This window comes from Gorilla gorilla, chromosome 1, assembly GCF_029281585.2.
Source record: "Gorilla gorilla gorilla isolate KB3781 chromosome 1, NHGRI_mGorGor1-v2.1_pri, whole genome shotgun sequence".
Taxonomy (NCBI): Eukaryota; Metazoa; Chordata; class Mammalia; order Primates; family Hominidae; genus Gorilla; species Gorilla gorilla.
The window spans coordinates 34150687-34166093 of NC_073224.2; the positions used below are offsets into that span (position 1 = coordinate 34150687).

The window sequence follows — 15407 nt, forward strand, 5'->3', positions numbered from 1 at the left end:
CAGAGAGAGAGAGAGAGAGAGAGTTTAAAATGTAATACATAGAGTTTAAAAGTCGTCAAGGATGCAAAATACATCTGTGAATATGCTATCCCTTTGTTTAAACTTTCAGATGGCGTTTTATTGTTTGTAGTCCAAAAATCAAATTCATTAACATGGTATAAAGGTCCTACCTTCCTTTTCCACCTCATGGACCATGAACTCGCCGTAGCTTCTCTTCACTCTCCTCTTCACCGACTCCTGCAGCTTTAGTGATTTTCATCTGCTCCTATTCATACTCTATTCCAGTTACCAGGCCTTTGCAACTTTCTACCACCTTCTGGGTAAGGCTTATCTCCCCTCTTCCCTTAATTAGTCCTTACTCATTCCTCCCATTTCAGCCTAGAGTCACTTCTTCAGGGAAACCTTTCCTATTCCCCTAACAGTGTTAAATCCACTTACCCTCCATAAAATCAAGCACTCATAACCAAGGATTATTTATAAATAACCACTTTATTTTTATTTGTTTTGGTTTTGGTAGTCGTTTGTTGATTTGTTAGTTGACACTTTTTGTTTCTGATGTTTTTGTTTTAATGCCTGTATTCTGCCTCTAACTCCAAAAACCTCTGTCCTAATTGCTTGGTTTTTAATAGCTGCAAAGCATCCATTTCTATGTTCTCAAGAAGCTACTTAAGATATACTGAAATCAATGTGGAAGAATTTTCTCTTGAGGGAAATGAAGGAGGCTTAGAGTCTTTAAGTCACCTATGAAGTTTAGACTATCTGGCTGTTTTAAAAGTCACAGTCTTATTTTCTTATTTAGTTATTTTAAGGATCATATTTTCATGTTTTTCTAAGCTTGGCAGTTTGTTGATATAATAAACTAGTCTATTTTTAATTTTTGGATGGGGACTTCAAAATGTCTTTCCCATTTTAAAAAAGTTGCTTTCTCATGATATTTATTTATTACACTAAAATGTTTTGTTCTAATCTTGTTTTTAAAGAAATAAAACATCACAGCTATAATTGAAGACCCATGTGTCATTTCTTGGTTCCAGTCTTGTCTTTCCTACCTAGAAATAACCACTATTCTGAATTTGGTCTTTCTTATTCCCACTTAAATTTTTAAAAACTTTTTTTTACATATGATTGTACTTAAAATACAGTATATTCGTTATTTTAAAATTTCCTATCTTTCTGTAATCAGATTTTTTCATTTAACATTGTCTTATAGTTTATTCATGCTAACTATATAGTCTCTCCTTTCCTTCCTTCCTTCCTTCCTTGCTTCCTTCCTTCCTTCCTCCCTCCCTCTCTCTCTCTTTCTTTCTTTCTCTCTCTCTCTCTCTGTCTTTCTTACTTTTTTTGGACAGAGTTTCACTCTCGTTGCCCAGACTGGAGTGCAACGGCGTGATCTCTGCTCACTGCAACCTCCACTTCCCGGGTTCAGGTGATTCTCCTGCCTTAGCCTCCCAAGTAGCTGGGATTACAGGTGCTGGCCACCAAGCCCAGCTAATTTTTTGTATTTTTAGTAGAGACAGCGTTTCACCATGTTGGCCAGGCTGGTCTTGAACTCCTGACCTCAGGTGATCCACCTGCCTCAGCCTCCCAAAGTGCTGGGATTACAGGCATGAGCCACCGTGCCCGGCCTTGTTCATTTATTTTTTATTGCTATTGTTAGATCCCATTGTATGAATATGCCATGCATAGTTTATCCATTTTCTCCTTAATATATCTATTTATTTTCCTGTTAGTGGATTTTATTGTTCTATGTATTTTATTTTGTTTTTCTAGTTAACTATTTGTTTTTACTGTACAGATAATGAATGACCATTATTGTGTATATCTTTTTGAGAAGATGTATAGAGGGATGTCTCTCTTCAAGTAGAATTGCTGGGTTGAAGGGCATGCATAGCCTCAATTTTACTAGATAATGTCAAATTGCTCTCCAGTGTAGTTGTACCGATTTTTACTTAAGCCAACACTGTATGAGATTTACTGTTGCTCCACATTCTTGCCAACACTTTATATTACCATGTTTTAAAATTTTTGCCAACCTTATGGGTGTGAAGTTGTATCTAGTTTTAATTTTAATTTCCATGATTTCTAATGAGATTGGCCATCTTTTCAAATTTAGGCTGCTTTTAAGTTTAATATCTTCTTTCTGAAATTATTTAACTTCATATCTCCAACAATTACTTTTACTGAGCACCAACTTATACCCAAAGCTGTGCAGGATCTTAGGAGAGATTCAAGTAATGTGAAATTGGTACTAGTTCATAAGAAATTATAAGACTTATAATCTTCTTATAAGAATCTTATAATCTACCTATGTGAAGACAAAACTTTGGGAAACTGACACAGGCTATCATTTATAGAATATTTCCTTCTATTACTTTGCAATGAATAATTGGCTGCAAGTTATCAAGTTTATAAAGAAATACTGAATAATTATTTTACTGTTGTAGTTATAAATCATCTAATATACATTCATTTAATTATATTCAGATCTCTTTCTGTGCTACGATTTCATAGGAAGACCTTAAGAAGTTAGCTTAAATTGTTACAGTGCTGCTAGCAATAATTTTACAAAATACTTGACATCCCAATGAGATGTCTAAAAGCTAAAAAGGAAATGACATGATGATCCTAGAATTTAAAAAGCTGAATGTTTAATCTGTAGGATTCTGTTAACATAGATAAAATATATATATACATAATCCCTCAATAAATGGCACTTATGAGATAGTCTAGACAAGGACCTAGCAGTCTCTTGGAACTGCATGTCACCTTCAGGGTAAAACCACACCCACACTTCATATTAATAGGCCAGTAAATTGTCAAATATACAGACAGAAGTTTTATAAAGATTGCAGTGAAGACAAAGAAGGGTTCCTATCCCTCCTGAAACCCAAATCAGAGCAAAATCCTTGAAAGCTGAAGAAGGCTGTGTTGTAAGGCACAAGAACTGTATGCCAGCCTTCTACTAGCCCAGTTTACTGTGGCTCTGAAGACAGCCTGGAAGAACTCTCTCAGGAGGAACAAGCTGAACCACTGCCTTTGTCAAGCTCCCAATGACCACAATGTGCTCCTTCTGCCTCAAGATCAAGCAAGCGATGGCGAAGTCCTGTGACATTGATGAGACCAAGGGCAACTTCATCAGACTGGTGAGCAGGTCTGATGGAGAGAAAACCATGTGCATTTGGCCCCTGACTATGACACTTTGGGTGTAACTGGAATGACGATTGTCTAAGCCATGTCCAGTTGGCTAGTTCTAAAAATGACAGACTTTTTCATCATCACAAAAAGAGTGCTAGCAGAGGAATGGAAGAGATAGGAAGGAACAAAGAGCAGTTGAGAAGAGAAAAGGAAAATGCACATAATTGAGGGAAATATTGATTGACACTAATGGAGTTTGGCTAACCCTGACCTAAGCTCTAGCCAGGAAAGACCCAATTGAAAAGTAAATATCTCCAAAGAATTGAAGATTGTTTACTAACTTTAGTTATCTGGAACAAAGCCAAGAACCAAGAAGGAAACAATAAAGGCCTCTGAACAACTAGAATAGCTGTGATATAGAAGACATATCTCAGGCCTTCACTCCTGACTTATTTTCCTAATTTAACACACAAGTCTAGCAAACTCTGGCCTTAATTTCCAGCCTACAGCAAACCTGAAACAGTAAATTTGAAGGGGAATAGTAAATTCAGAGCTCTTTTACTAAATTTACATTTGCCAGCAACATTGTGTGACATCACAGTTTGAAAATGAGAAAGAAAAAGAACTGAAAATTAACATCAGAAACTCAAATAGTAGCATGGCACTGCTGTTCTTAAAATTACCTCTATTTTTTATACTTGAACCTGGAGTGTATGACACATGCAATAATTAACTTTTTAAAGAATAACTCTGTTTCAAAGTAAACTTCTTTTCATAGTCTAAATGCCTACTCAGCTCTCTCCACTGACCCAAAGAAGTGTGAAGATTGGCACCTTGCTGATGAGGATCTGCTCTGGGTTAAAAGATCATATATGTATATGTGGCTCTTCCTCTCCCTCTCCCTGCTTCCTTTTGCCTCATGCAGCTCATGCAGAAAACTCTGCCATTAGCTTCTGTCTCTTTCTTTCATGCAGCCAGCTGGAAAATAAAGAGTTAGGCAGGGGTTAAGGGGAGTCTTGGAGAGGAAGAGATATCTTAGACATTTGCTTAAGATGTGGTACTTTACAATTGGCCAAAATTCTCTAGATTTGGAGGGTTATCATATTAGTCTGCTAGTCGGGCCATCACAAAATATCACAGACTGGGTGACTTAACAGAAATTTTCTCACCTTTCTAGAGTCTGGAAATTCAAGATGAAGGTGTGTAGGCAGGTTTGGTTTCTCCTGAGTTCTCTCTCCTTGGCCTGCACATGACTAGTTCATCCCTGACATTTCTCCCTCTTTTTAGGACACCAGTCATATTGGATTGGAACCCCACTCTTCTGACCTTATTTAACCTTCATTAGCTCCTTGAATTCCCTGTCTCCAAGTATAGTCACACTGGGCATTAGGGATTCAACATATGAATTTAGGGGGGCACAGTTCATTTCATAACAGGGATCCAAATCCAGCTGACAATTCAAGTGTTTCTTTGTGAGGAGAGATGCTTGATGGAATAGGAATCTGGTACTCCATTATCCTTACTCAATATACCATGTAAAACATCCTAATGCTCCTTCTCACAGCAACCATTCTTCGACAACTGCCTATCATTTTTAGTCAACACACACCCAAACCCACACACATCTTCTTGTTATCGCTTATGTTTTTTTCTCTCTCCTTGTCCAAAACTGCTGAAGGAGAGGAAACTAAGGATTAAACAATATACTCAAGACATCTTTGAGATATAGGAACCCAATGGCTGTGTATTGTTCTTTTATTGGAATTAAAAATTCCAGTTAAAGTTCTGATTAGAACTTTGGCCCTGCCTACACATCTTTTTCTTGCTTCTTCAGATGGAAGTGGAGTGACCTTCTGTTTAGGTGTTGTTTTTGTTATGGATGCCCCAGTTTTCACAAAATGATTTTAATCCTGTCCCTCAGCTCATGTCTGTTCTTTGTAGAACGGAATAACTGCATTCCAGGTACCAGTCAGGGATTGAATTTATGAACTAATTGCAGTCAAAAACCCAACTTAAGAAATAATTAAATAAACAAAAAAACACCCCAGTACTTTTGGAGGAATTCCTGAAGAATTTGCTGCCAGTCTATTTCTTTAGATTAGTTGTTCTGAAACATGGAGCTGCCAGGAAACATCAGTATGTTTCTGTTAGTTTTGAGATATGTCCTAGCCGATTCTAAGAGAAAACTACCAAATTTGCCAGTAATTTCATAAAAAGTAACTAGAGTAAATTCAAGATTATTCATATGACAGTGTTGTCTTCAGTATTCTGTAATTTGATGTGCTTTGTCAAGACAAGAGAAAGAAGAGGAGTTAGAACCCAGAAACCAGCATGGCTTATTCATGTTGTAGCTTAATGGGCCACACTTCCTAGTACACAGGAAATGCCTGTGCCAATTAGAGAGTACAAGTAAAAGCCCTCTTTCATAGTGCAGTAAGGAGCTGTTAATTGAAAAAAGCAGGTTAAAGTGAGGAATTATTAAAAGTTATATAAACATTTAACACTTCTATTGTACACACAAATGTATATGCATTGATGAATCTTTTCATGTAGGGCCAAAGCTTTTTATTTATTTATTTATTTATTGAGTTTGGTTCTGCCAATTGTCATTCTGCTTTATTTACCTTGTACAGATCACACTCATAAGCTCATAATACACTTCCTACTATTTCCAGTTTTGTTTTGTTTTAATTAATGAGAGAATTGAATGACACTCGGGCAGCAATCAGAGCAGAAGCCTAGATTTTATTCCAGTCTTTTGCATTTATCTTGCCCACACCTAGCTGGACAGCAGTCTAGCAACTTTAGTATTTCCAAAGTATTCAATTTGGTTTGTTTTGTCAAACAACAAACATGTACTTCATTGGTTTATGTAAAATTTGTATTGGACAGACTTTGAGGCAACCCCCATGATTCTTGCCTTCTGATGTTCACACTTTTGCATAATCCCTTCCCCTTGATTGTGAACAGGACCTATGACTTGCTTCTAACCAATGCAATAGGGAAAAGGTGATGGAATTTCACTGTCATGATTATATTATATTATATTATATTATATTATATTATATTATATTATACTATCTTGCTAGCAGACTTGCTCTAGAGACTATACTTGCTGGCTTAAGAAAGTAAATAGCCATGTTGGAGAAGTCCACTTGGCAAGGACCTATGTACAGTCTCTAAGAGGTAAGGGTGGCCCCTAGGTGACAGCCACCAAGAAGCCAGGGTCCTCAGTACTAACAGCTAAAAAGAAATGAATTCTGCCAGTAACCTGGGTTAGCTCAGAAGTAGATTCCTCCCTAGTCAAGTATCCAGATGAGAACCATCCTGGACAACACGTTGATTGCAGCCTTACGATACCTGAGCAGAAGACCCAGTTAAGTCAGGCTTGGAATACTGAGCCGCAGAAACTGCAAGGTGACAAATGTATGTTGTAAATTGCTAGGGTATGGTACTTTGTTACTCATCAATAGGAAATTAATATATTAAACTATTTCCAGTGGTAACTGCAACTGGCAAACATGTTTGGGACCTAGATAACCTCTGGTAAGCATGATTCTCAACTGCTTGGAGTGTAAGGCTGCAGGGAGCACCACTAGCCAAGAGCATTATGGGTGCACAGATGTTACTCACTGTGTGTTGCAGAGGGAATGTAGAGCAAAGGTTGGCAGGTTAGTTAGTAGAGGCCAGTTACAAAGATGTCTGATACACTGAAGTGCTGAGTTGTGATTTTTTAAGTCATTTCCTACAGCTTAACAAATAAAGTTTTAACAAGAAAGCAAGAATAGATGAAGAAAGTAGAAGCGGTAATTCATTTAGATATTATATATGAGTGTAGGAGAGCAAGACTGATGCCAGGGGCTTTTCTGTTAGAGATATATAATAGCAATAATACAAATAAATTACAAATGAGACATAATAATGCTACTTATATTAATAACAAGTTCATAAACTTTAAAATCTATATCTTATAGCAAAACCAAAATAAGTACTGTTTGTGTTTATTCTTTATAATATGTTCTCGGAGGCTTGGGGAAAACAATATTTTTAAAAAATTATGTTCAATTTTTAAAATTACCTCAGTTACACTTAAGCATTTTTTCTTATAAAATGACTTTTAAATGTTTAAATGGCTGATTTTACTACTCAGTGCTTATAAAATGATTTTATGAAAGTCATCAAATAATAAGCTACCTTATTTGACTTGACTTTCTGGAAAAAATTACTTGGTTACATTAAAACCTAGAATCATCAGATTTGTGAATTTTGGTTTTATAGCTATATGTGAATCTTGTCTGCTCATATTACTTGTGAATTTTATCTGCTCATGTGCCACAGTAAGAAAAAAAATAGGTTGAAATAAGAAGCCTAGATCCTCTGCAAATCTAACCCACAGAGCCCCACCCCTACTGTCAGCCTGGGAGTCTCTGGGCAGTGGTCACCTGATGAGGTGCCCCCTTGTTTCTCTTTGGGGTTCTCAGGGAGGTGAGTCTGGGGCGGGTTAGGTAGGCAGAGAGGAGGCTCAGGTGGAGTCAGAAGCCAAGGTAAAAACCCTGAATGTGTTCTGAGGGGACTACCTGCTCAGACCAAGGGACCCCATGGAGCTCCATTTCTGTTGTCAGTCCTGGGTAGGCCCAGGCAGGGGTGGCATCCTTTCTGTGTCAGAGTGAGAGGCCCCCTCAGCCCTCACTCTGGATAATCACCCAGATTCCAGGCACATTCTCCTCTGCTGACCTGAGGGCACGCCACTCAGACCAAGGCCCACACCTCCCTGAGACCCCTGAGGAGGAATTGAGGGAATATGACTTCTGGCTCCCTCTGCCCGGGACCTCCAGGACTGCCCACGGTAAGGACCCTTTCTCTGATGTGACAAATTAGAATCAACAAGATATTTAATGAACATTCTACATTTCCTACTGTCCACAGGCATCTGGTATTGTTGAGGATTGGAGCAGGCTTCTCAAAAATTGGCTTGAAAAGGCTTGAAAATGAACAACTTGATTAACACATAGGTGAAGGATCTGAACAGACACCTCATCAAAGAAATTATACAGATGGCAAATAAGCATATGAAAAGATACTCCACATCATATGTCATCAGAGAAATGATAATTAAAACAATAATGAGATACTGCTACATACCTATTAGAATAGCAAAAGTCCAAAACACAGCACCAAATCCTGGCAAGGTTGTGGAGCAACAGGAACTCTCATTTGTTGCTGGCGGAAATGCAAATGGTACAGCCACTTTAGAAGAGAGTTTGGCAGTTTCTTACAAAACTACACATATCTTACCATATGATCCAGCAGTTGCACTCCTTGGTATTTACCCAAGGAAGCTGAAAACTTACGTCCACACAGAAACTTGCACATGGATGTTTATATAGCAGCTCTAGTCATAATGGTCATAACTTGGAAGCAACCAAGATGTCCTTCAGTAGGTGAATGGATGAATAACCAATGGTACATCCAGACAGCAGAATATAATTTAGCACTAAAGGGAAATGAGCTATCAAGCTATGAAAAAACTTGGAGGAACCTTAAATGTGTATTACTATGTAAAAGCCAATCTGAAAAGGCTACATGCTGTATGATTTCAAGTATGTGACATTCTGGAAAAGGCAAAACTGGTGACAATAAAAAGATCAATGGTTGCCAGAGGTTAGGGAAAAGGGAGGGATGAACAGGTGGAACACATTTTTCAGAGCAGTGTTAGTATTAGTCTATGTAATACTAAAATGATGGGTACATGTCTAAACCCGTAGAATGTATAGTAGTAGCAAGAGTGAACAGTAATGTAAATGTGAACTTCCAGTGATAATGATGTGTAGGTCCATCGATTATAACAAATGTACCTCTCTGGTTTGGGATGTTGATGGTGGGGGAGGCTCTGCATATGTGGGGACAGGGAGTATATGGAAACTGTTTGTACTTCCTGCTCAATTTTGCTGTGAACCTAAAACTGCTATAAAAATAAAGTCTATTATGTTTATGTGTATCATAGATATGTATATGTATGTATGTATATGTATATAAAATGACTTCTGGTGCTACTTTGACTTTTCCTGGTTCGCATACCTGAGTAAGGCAATTTGGTCAGTGAATGCAGCTGTCCCTCTGTGGGTCAGATGCTCAGTTTTGACAAGCAATCAGTAGCATGCTAATAGCTAATAGCTTTTTAAAATCTGTTAGCCCTGTTTGGGAGGTGAAGAGTTCAAAACTCTGAGGAATGCTTCTGGGTGAAGGCTGACTCCCATTGTCCAAGGCTGCAATAGCAAAATCATCAGTTACAGTGACTTGGAGCTGAAAGGGGCCATTAGGACTGTGGAGCACAAAGGTAGAGCAGAAGAGGCTCAGAGTAAGCACTTGAGAGTCATGAGATAAGGCTAGAGAGGTAAATAGGATCTTGATTTTTTTCTAGAGTCTGGTAGCCAGTGTTCAAGATTAGGGGTTTTGTTCTAATGGCATTGAGAAACCACCAGTGGATATTAAGTAGTAGATAACGGATTGGAGGATGGGAGGATAGAAAAGATGTGTGGATAACAGATTGGAGGATGGGAAGGTAGAAAAGAGAGTCAGAATGGTTGTACGAAGACCAGTGAGATTCAGTGTGACAGTAGTGTCAATATGGATGGGTAGACGTTGATGGATTAGAGATAAATTGTGGAGGTGAGTAAAAATGTCTTAATGATGCATCTGATGTAGAAATTTTAAGAGATGGTGTTGTTAAGGATGATCCTAAAGTTTCAGTCATTAGGGTGCTTGACAGACATATGGAGCTGGGGAAAACCAGTATCAAATTTGATGTGAGAAATCAAGTATTGGGTTTGAATTTCTGTGAGACAGCCAAGTGAAAATATTGAGTAGGTATATATGTATTGGATATAAATGTTGGGATGATAAAGTTAAATTTAGTAGTCAGCAACAAATCGATGATATTTGAAGCCATGATAAATCATTAGGAGAAACATGTAGAGTGAGAAGATAAAGGGGGCTAAGGGCTGAACCCTGAGGACCTCCATGTTTAAAGGTTGAGTAGAAGGGGAGAGATTTAGTGGAAGACTGAGAGGGGTCATTTAGGCAGGAAGATGGTCAGGAAGATGTACTGTCAGAGCCAGAGCAAGAGATGATCTCAAGTGTACTGAAGACCATGTGTACTGAGAGGTTAACCCGCATGCTCTTTGTCCCAAATTTGAAATGAAAATGTGTTTCAAAGTTACAGAAAGTACTTGTCTTGAACATGAATGAATCCACCTTTATATTTTATTTACTGATAGGTAATTTTTAATTATTAAAGTTGTAAGTATCGTGGACTTTATAAAAATTTATTTATATGAATATACATATGCACACATACAGACTCCCTGGGTTTATGTAGGAATTATTGAGAATAGCTAGGGAAAGCAAGCTTTTTTGTAGGAGGTAAGCCTTAAGTCATTTTGTTTTAATTGGGGTGAACATTTATTGATTCATTTTTGCACATTTTATTTCTTTCCTTAAATTGTGGTAAAATATACCTAACAAAACTTACCATTTTAACCATTTTAAGTATATAATTCAGTGGCATTAAGGTGCATTTACATTGTTGTTCAAACATCACCATCAATCTCCAGAATGTTTTTCGTCTTCCAAAACAGAAACTCTGTACTCATTAAACAGTAACCCGCCCAGTGCCCCATCCTTCCAACCCCTGGCAACCATCATTCTACTTTACATCTCTATGAATTTGACGACTCCACTCTAGGTACCTTATATAAGCATAATCATACAGTGTTTGCCCTTTTGTGACTGGCTTATTTCAGTTAGCCTAATGTTCTTAAGGTTTATCCATGTTGTATCTATCGTGTCAGAATTTCCTTCCTTTTTAAGGCTGAATAATATTCCATTGTTTGTATAGACCACATTTTGTTTATCTCTTCATCTGTTGATAGACTCTGGTTGCGGGGCTATTGTGAATAATGCTACTATGAACATGGGTGTGCTAGTATCTGCTTGAGTCTCTGCTTTCAATTCTTTGGGTATATGACATATACCCAGAAGTAGAATTACTAAATCATATGGTAATTCTGTTTTTAATTTCTTTAGGAACTGCTATATTTTTTTTTCATGGAGGCTTTATCGTTTGTCATTCCCATCAATACTGCAGAACTGTTCCAGTCTCTCCACATCCCCGCCAACATTTGCTATTTTCTGGGCAGAGTTGGGGGTTGTTTTTTGATAGCAGTCATCCTAATAGGTGTGAGGTGGTACCTCTTTGTGGCTTTGATTTATATTTCCATAATGATTAATAATGTTCAACATCTTTTTGTGTTCTTTTGACTATTGTGTATCTTTGCTGCAGAAATGTCACCTCTGAAAGTAGTAACTTTAGATTTTATTCTGATAAAATGCATATGTCTTAATATACTTTCAGAATATCACCAATTTTTGGTTCTCCTATTTTCTTGAACAAATTGCTTTATTTGGAATCTAACATATACTCAAAGACATAGCGAAAATAATACCAAATTATGCTTTTGAAAAATGTGCCCTATATTGTTTAAAAAGTAAAATGAAAAGGAGGGAAATTTTAACATTTGTGTTTCAAGTCGCTTCTTGTCATTTTGTTTTTATATAAATTAGTAAATGTGTTTTTATTGTTCTTTAATGTTATTCTACAAATCTACCTAAAAACCTTACTGAATCTTTCATTAAAATGTCTGATCAGACAGAAGAGATGACTTTAAAGAGTCAAACCCCTAAGGAAGGTGCTTTCTGGGTAAAAATCATGTGAAGGAGCATTTAGTTTCATTTTCAGTGTTTTTCTTCTGTAGCTTTTCATAAGGAATGGTTAAATAATTGTAAGTTTTATTGTGTATAGTGTATTCACACCACAGACACACACAGACCATTTGAGTTCATCTACTTAAAATTCTTTTAGAAACCAAGTCACAGCGAAGTTAATGTCACAGTCTAAGTTAACATAGCTTGTTTGTACAGAGTTGGGACTGAGAAAATATCTTGTTTCAATGCATTGCCAGAATCCTGTAGCATTTTGTAAGCAGATTAATTTCTTCAAATAAATATTTTAATTGGCTCTCTGCTTGCTTGTTTTTTTTTTAACAGAAATATATCTACCTGTTTTCTTTAACAGTTATTTCGAGAAGTACGAATAATGAAGATACTGAATCATCCTAATATAGGTATGAAATATATATATATTATATATATATATAATTAGTGATGAAGTGTTTTCCTTAATTTGAGGGTATTTGAAAAGACACAATGTTTAAGGATAGTTTATTTAAGCAGAAGAAAAGTGATAACCTGAGTGATAACCCCAGGAAGTGATACTTTGGGTAAAAATAGATTACAAAGAAGCTAACTGGAGGCTACAGATTGCTGTTTTCTGCTACCTTGCTATCTTCTGCTCTCCACTAAAATAATTGATATCATTCAGAATTAATGCATACAATTTTTTTTAATTTCCTAATTAAATGTTTCTAAATTAAAAAAAAAAAATGTCTTTCTGGCTGGGCTTGGTGGCTTATGCCTGTAATCCCAGCACTTTGGGAGGCTGAGGCAGGTGGATTGCCCGAGTTCAGGAGTTTGAGACCACCCTGGGCAACACGGCAAAAAAATACAAAAATTAGCCAGGAGTGATGGTGCGCACCTGTAGGCCCAGCTACTCAGGAGGATGAGGTGGGAGGATTGCTTGAGCCTGGGAGGTGGAGGTTGCAGCGAGCCAAGATCGCACCACTGCACTCCAGCCTAGACAACAGAGTGAGACCCTGTCTCAAAAAAAAAGTCTCTAAATAGAGATTGCAGGTCATTTAGGTATTTATAAAAAAAAAAAAATGGCTTTCAGATATTTTGATACTATGCACTTGGGTTTGATCATAGGTTTACAGGCTAAATAACTTTGCATTTTAAAGAAAATAAGAAGTTGATTTCAATTTTAGTAAAATTTTTCAGTAAGTTCTGATTTCTCCCCATCTTTGCAAATAAACGTATTGATTGGATATATTATTATATGAAATCATTTGATTGTGACGAGTAAAATTCTTTTTAAAATCTGTTTTTTAAAACACTTTTTTTTTGCACATTTAAAAATCTTATCTGTATATAGTTGTTAAAGTGTTTATTTGTGGTGAATATTTGAACTACATAAATTTGATAATTTGGTAATTCTTCTAACCAGAAACTTTCATAATATCACAGAAATGCAGAAATTCTTTTGTTTCTGTACCAAAGATTATTTAGCGTTTTTTGATGGCTCACTGTAATGTAACATAGTCTCTTTTTAAACTTCAGTTTAAATTCTGTTTTTCTGATTTTAAGAGTTTCTTTTATTATCTTATTCTAATTTGAAAAAGTAATGGCCTTTTAATCCTAGAAACTTAACTTTTTCAACTCAAGAAGTTGGTTCTAAATCACTTTGTGGTAAGTAGTTTTCTGTCATAGGAGTAATAATCTTTGAGAGACTTTTTGAACTTAAAATTGTGATTAATAATGTTTAGTAAATAGTCAAATTTTCTACTAGTTTAGTGTTACCTTAGATTTTCTTAAAGCATATTCCATCTGTGCTAACAGTTATAGAGTTATATCTCTAATTTTTTTTCAGTAAAATTGTTTGAAGTTATTGAAACAGAGAAGACTCTCTATTTAGTCATGGAATACGCGAGTGGGGGTAAGAATGAGGGTGACTGAAAAGTTCTCTTTGCTGAGACATACAGAAATGTTAACACCTAAGAGTTCATTATGACATTTATGTCTTCAGTGTTAATGAATCTATTGTTTTATTTAAATGCCTTTAAATTACATCTTAAGGAAAATTCAGTGTTTACTTTTAAGACCTTTCGATCTTACATTATAAATGGAATTTTTGGCTTATTTACATTTTACTTAGGGACATTTTTTGAAACGTTAAATTTGTATTTTCATCTTATAAATGTATTGATTCTCTTATCTAAATTTTACTATATCATATCATGATTAGAAACTCTTGGCTATCAGCAGGGAATCTCAAGTACAGAATGTATTTAATAAAATCTATAATAAAAGCTTGTTCTAGGTCAGTGTTTATTTCACTGATTGTTCACATATGACAGATTCTCAATATACATACATTTCCAAGATAATTCATAAAATGAATTAAATATTTCAATTTAAACAAGTATTGATCTGTACATTTTATATGTTAGAGGACTGAGTTGACAGGGAGATAGCAAGATGCATTTGTAGTAGAATATCACATATGTTTTAACTATCATGGTGTCAAAAATAGGAATGATTTTGAAACACTGATATGTGATAGAAAATCATCTTCATCTCCTGCACTTTCCCTTAAACGAGAAATGTGTCAGCTCAGAATCACTTTTCTTTTAGACTTAGGACTTCACTTTCTCAGAAATGGGTTGAAAATTTATGGAATTAATCATTTAATAAGTAAAAATAAAGAATACTTAAAGGGAGGTTTTAAGGGCTCAGGATTTAAGCAACTGAAGAAGAAAGAAGGCAGCTGAAATTATTTGGCTGATTGATTTTTTGCTGATCAATAGAAAAACTTAGTGTTGAACTTACTATTGAGCTCTTTTAGTTAATGAAATTTATAATTTTTATGGTGATTCAGATTTTATGTGAACTAGAATAAAAAGGATTTATCTAGTCTGTAGCAACTAAACTGTATTTATACTGTCTCGTATTTCTTTTCTTTTTTCTTTTTCTTTTTTTTTTTTTATTTTGAGACGGAGTCTTGCCCTGTAGCCCAGGCTGGAGTGCAGTGGCACGATCTCGGTTTACTGCAAGCTCTGCCTCCCAGGTTCACTCCAAGCTCCGCCTCCCAGGTTCACTCCATTCTGCTGCCCCAGCCTCCCGAGTAGCTGAGACTACAGGTGCCTGCCACCGTGCCCGGCTAATTTTTTTGTATTTTTAGTAGAGATGGGTTTTCACCGTGTTAGCCAGGATGGTCTCGATCTCCTGACCTCGTGATCTGCCTGCCTCGGCCTCCCAAAGTGCTGGGATTACAGGCATTAGCCACCACGCCTGGCCTCATATTTCTAAAAAACTACTATAGATGTTAATATATTTAATTGCTTTTGCAGTTGTTTATACAGATTGAATATTTTAGTCCTTTTTTTTTTTTTTTTTGCAAAACTTTTGTCACCTGAAAAAAATATTTCAGTGTAGGTTCTTTTACTTAACTTGAAAATCTATCATTAATGTTTATTATGATAGGATTTAAAAAATTATATTAAAACAGCCATGTAAATTTCCGTAAAATGTGGATCTAT

The 15407-nt window shown here is 36.2% G+C and overlaps 1 protein-coding gene across 6 annotated transcripts in view; it reads left to right on the forward strand.

Moving 5' to 3' along the window:
• The window catches only part of MARK1 (microtubule affinity regulating kinase 1), a 136040-nt gene that overhangs the window by 58136 nt on the left and 62497 nt on the right, over positions 1-15407 (forward strand). For 5 of the 6 annotated variants that reach the window (XM_019030673.4, XM_019030682.4, XM_004028427.5 and 2 more), the window contains exons 4-5: positions 12269-12317; positions 13739-13804. In XM_019030673.4, the coding sequence (XP_018886218.2) occupies positions 12269-12317; positions 13739-13804 (115 nt within the window). Of the gene's footprint in view, positions 1-7842; positions 7982-12268; positions 12318-13738; positions 13805-15407 lie in introns of those variants that run through there. The other variant, XM_055379248.2, reaches the window with a different exon arrangement.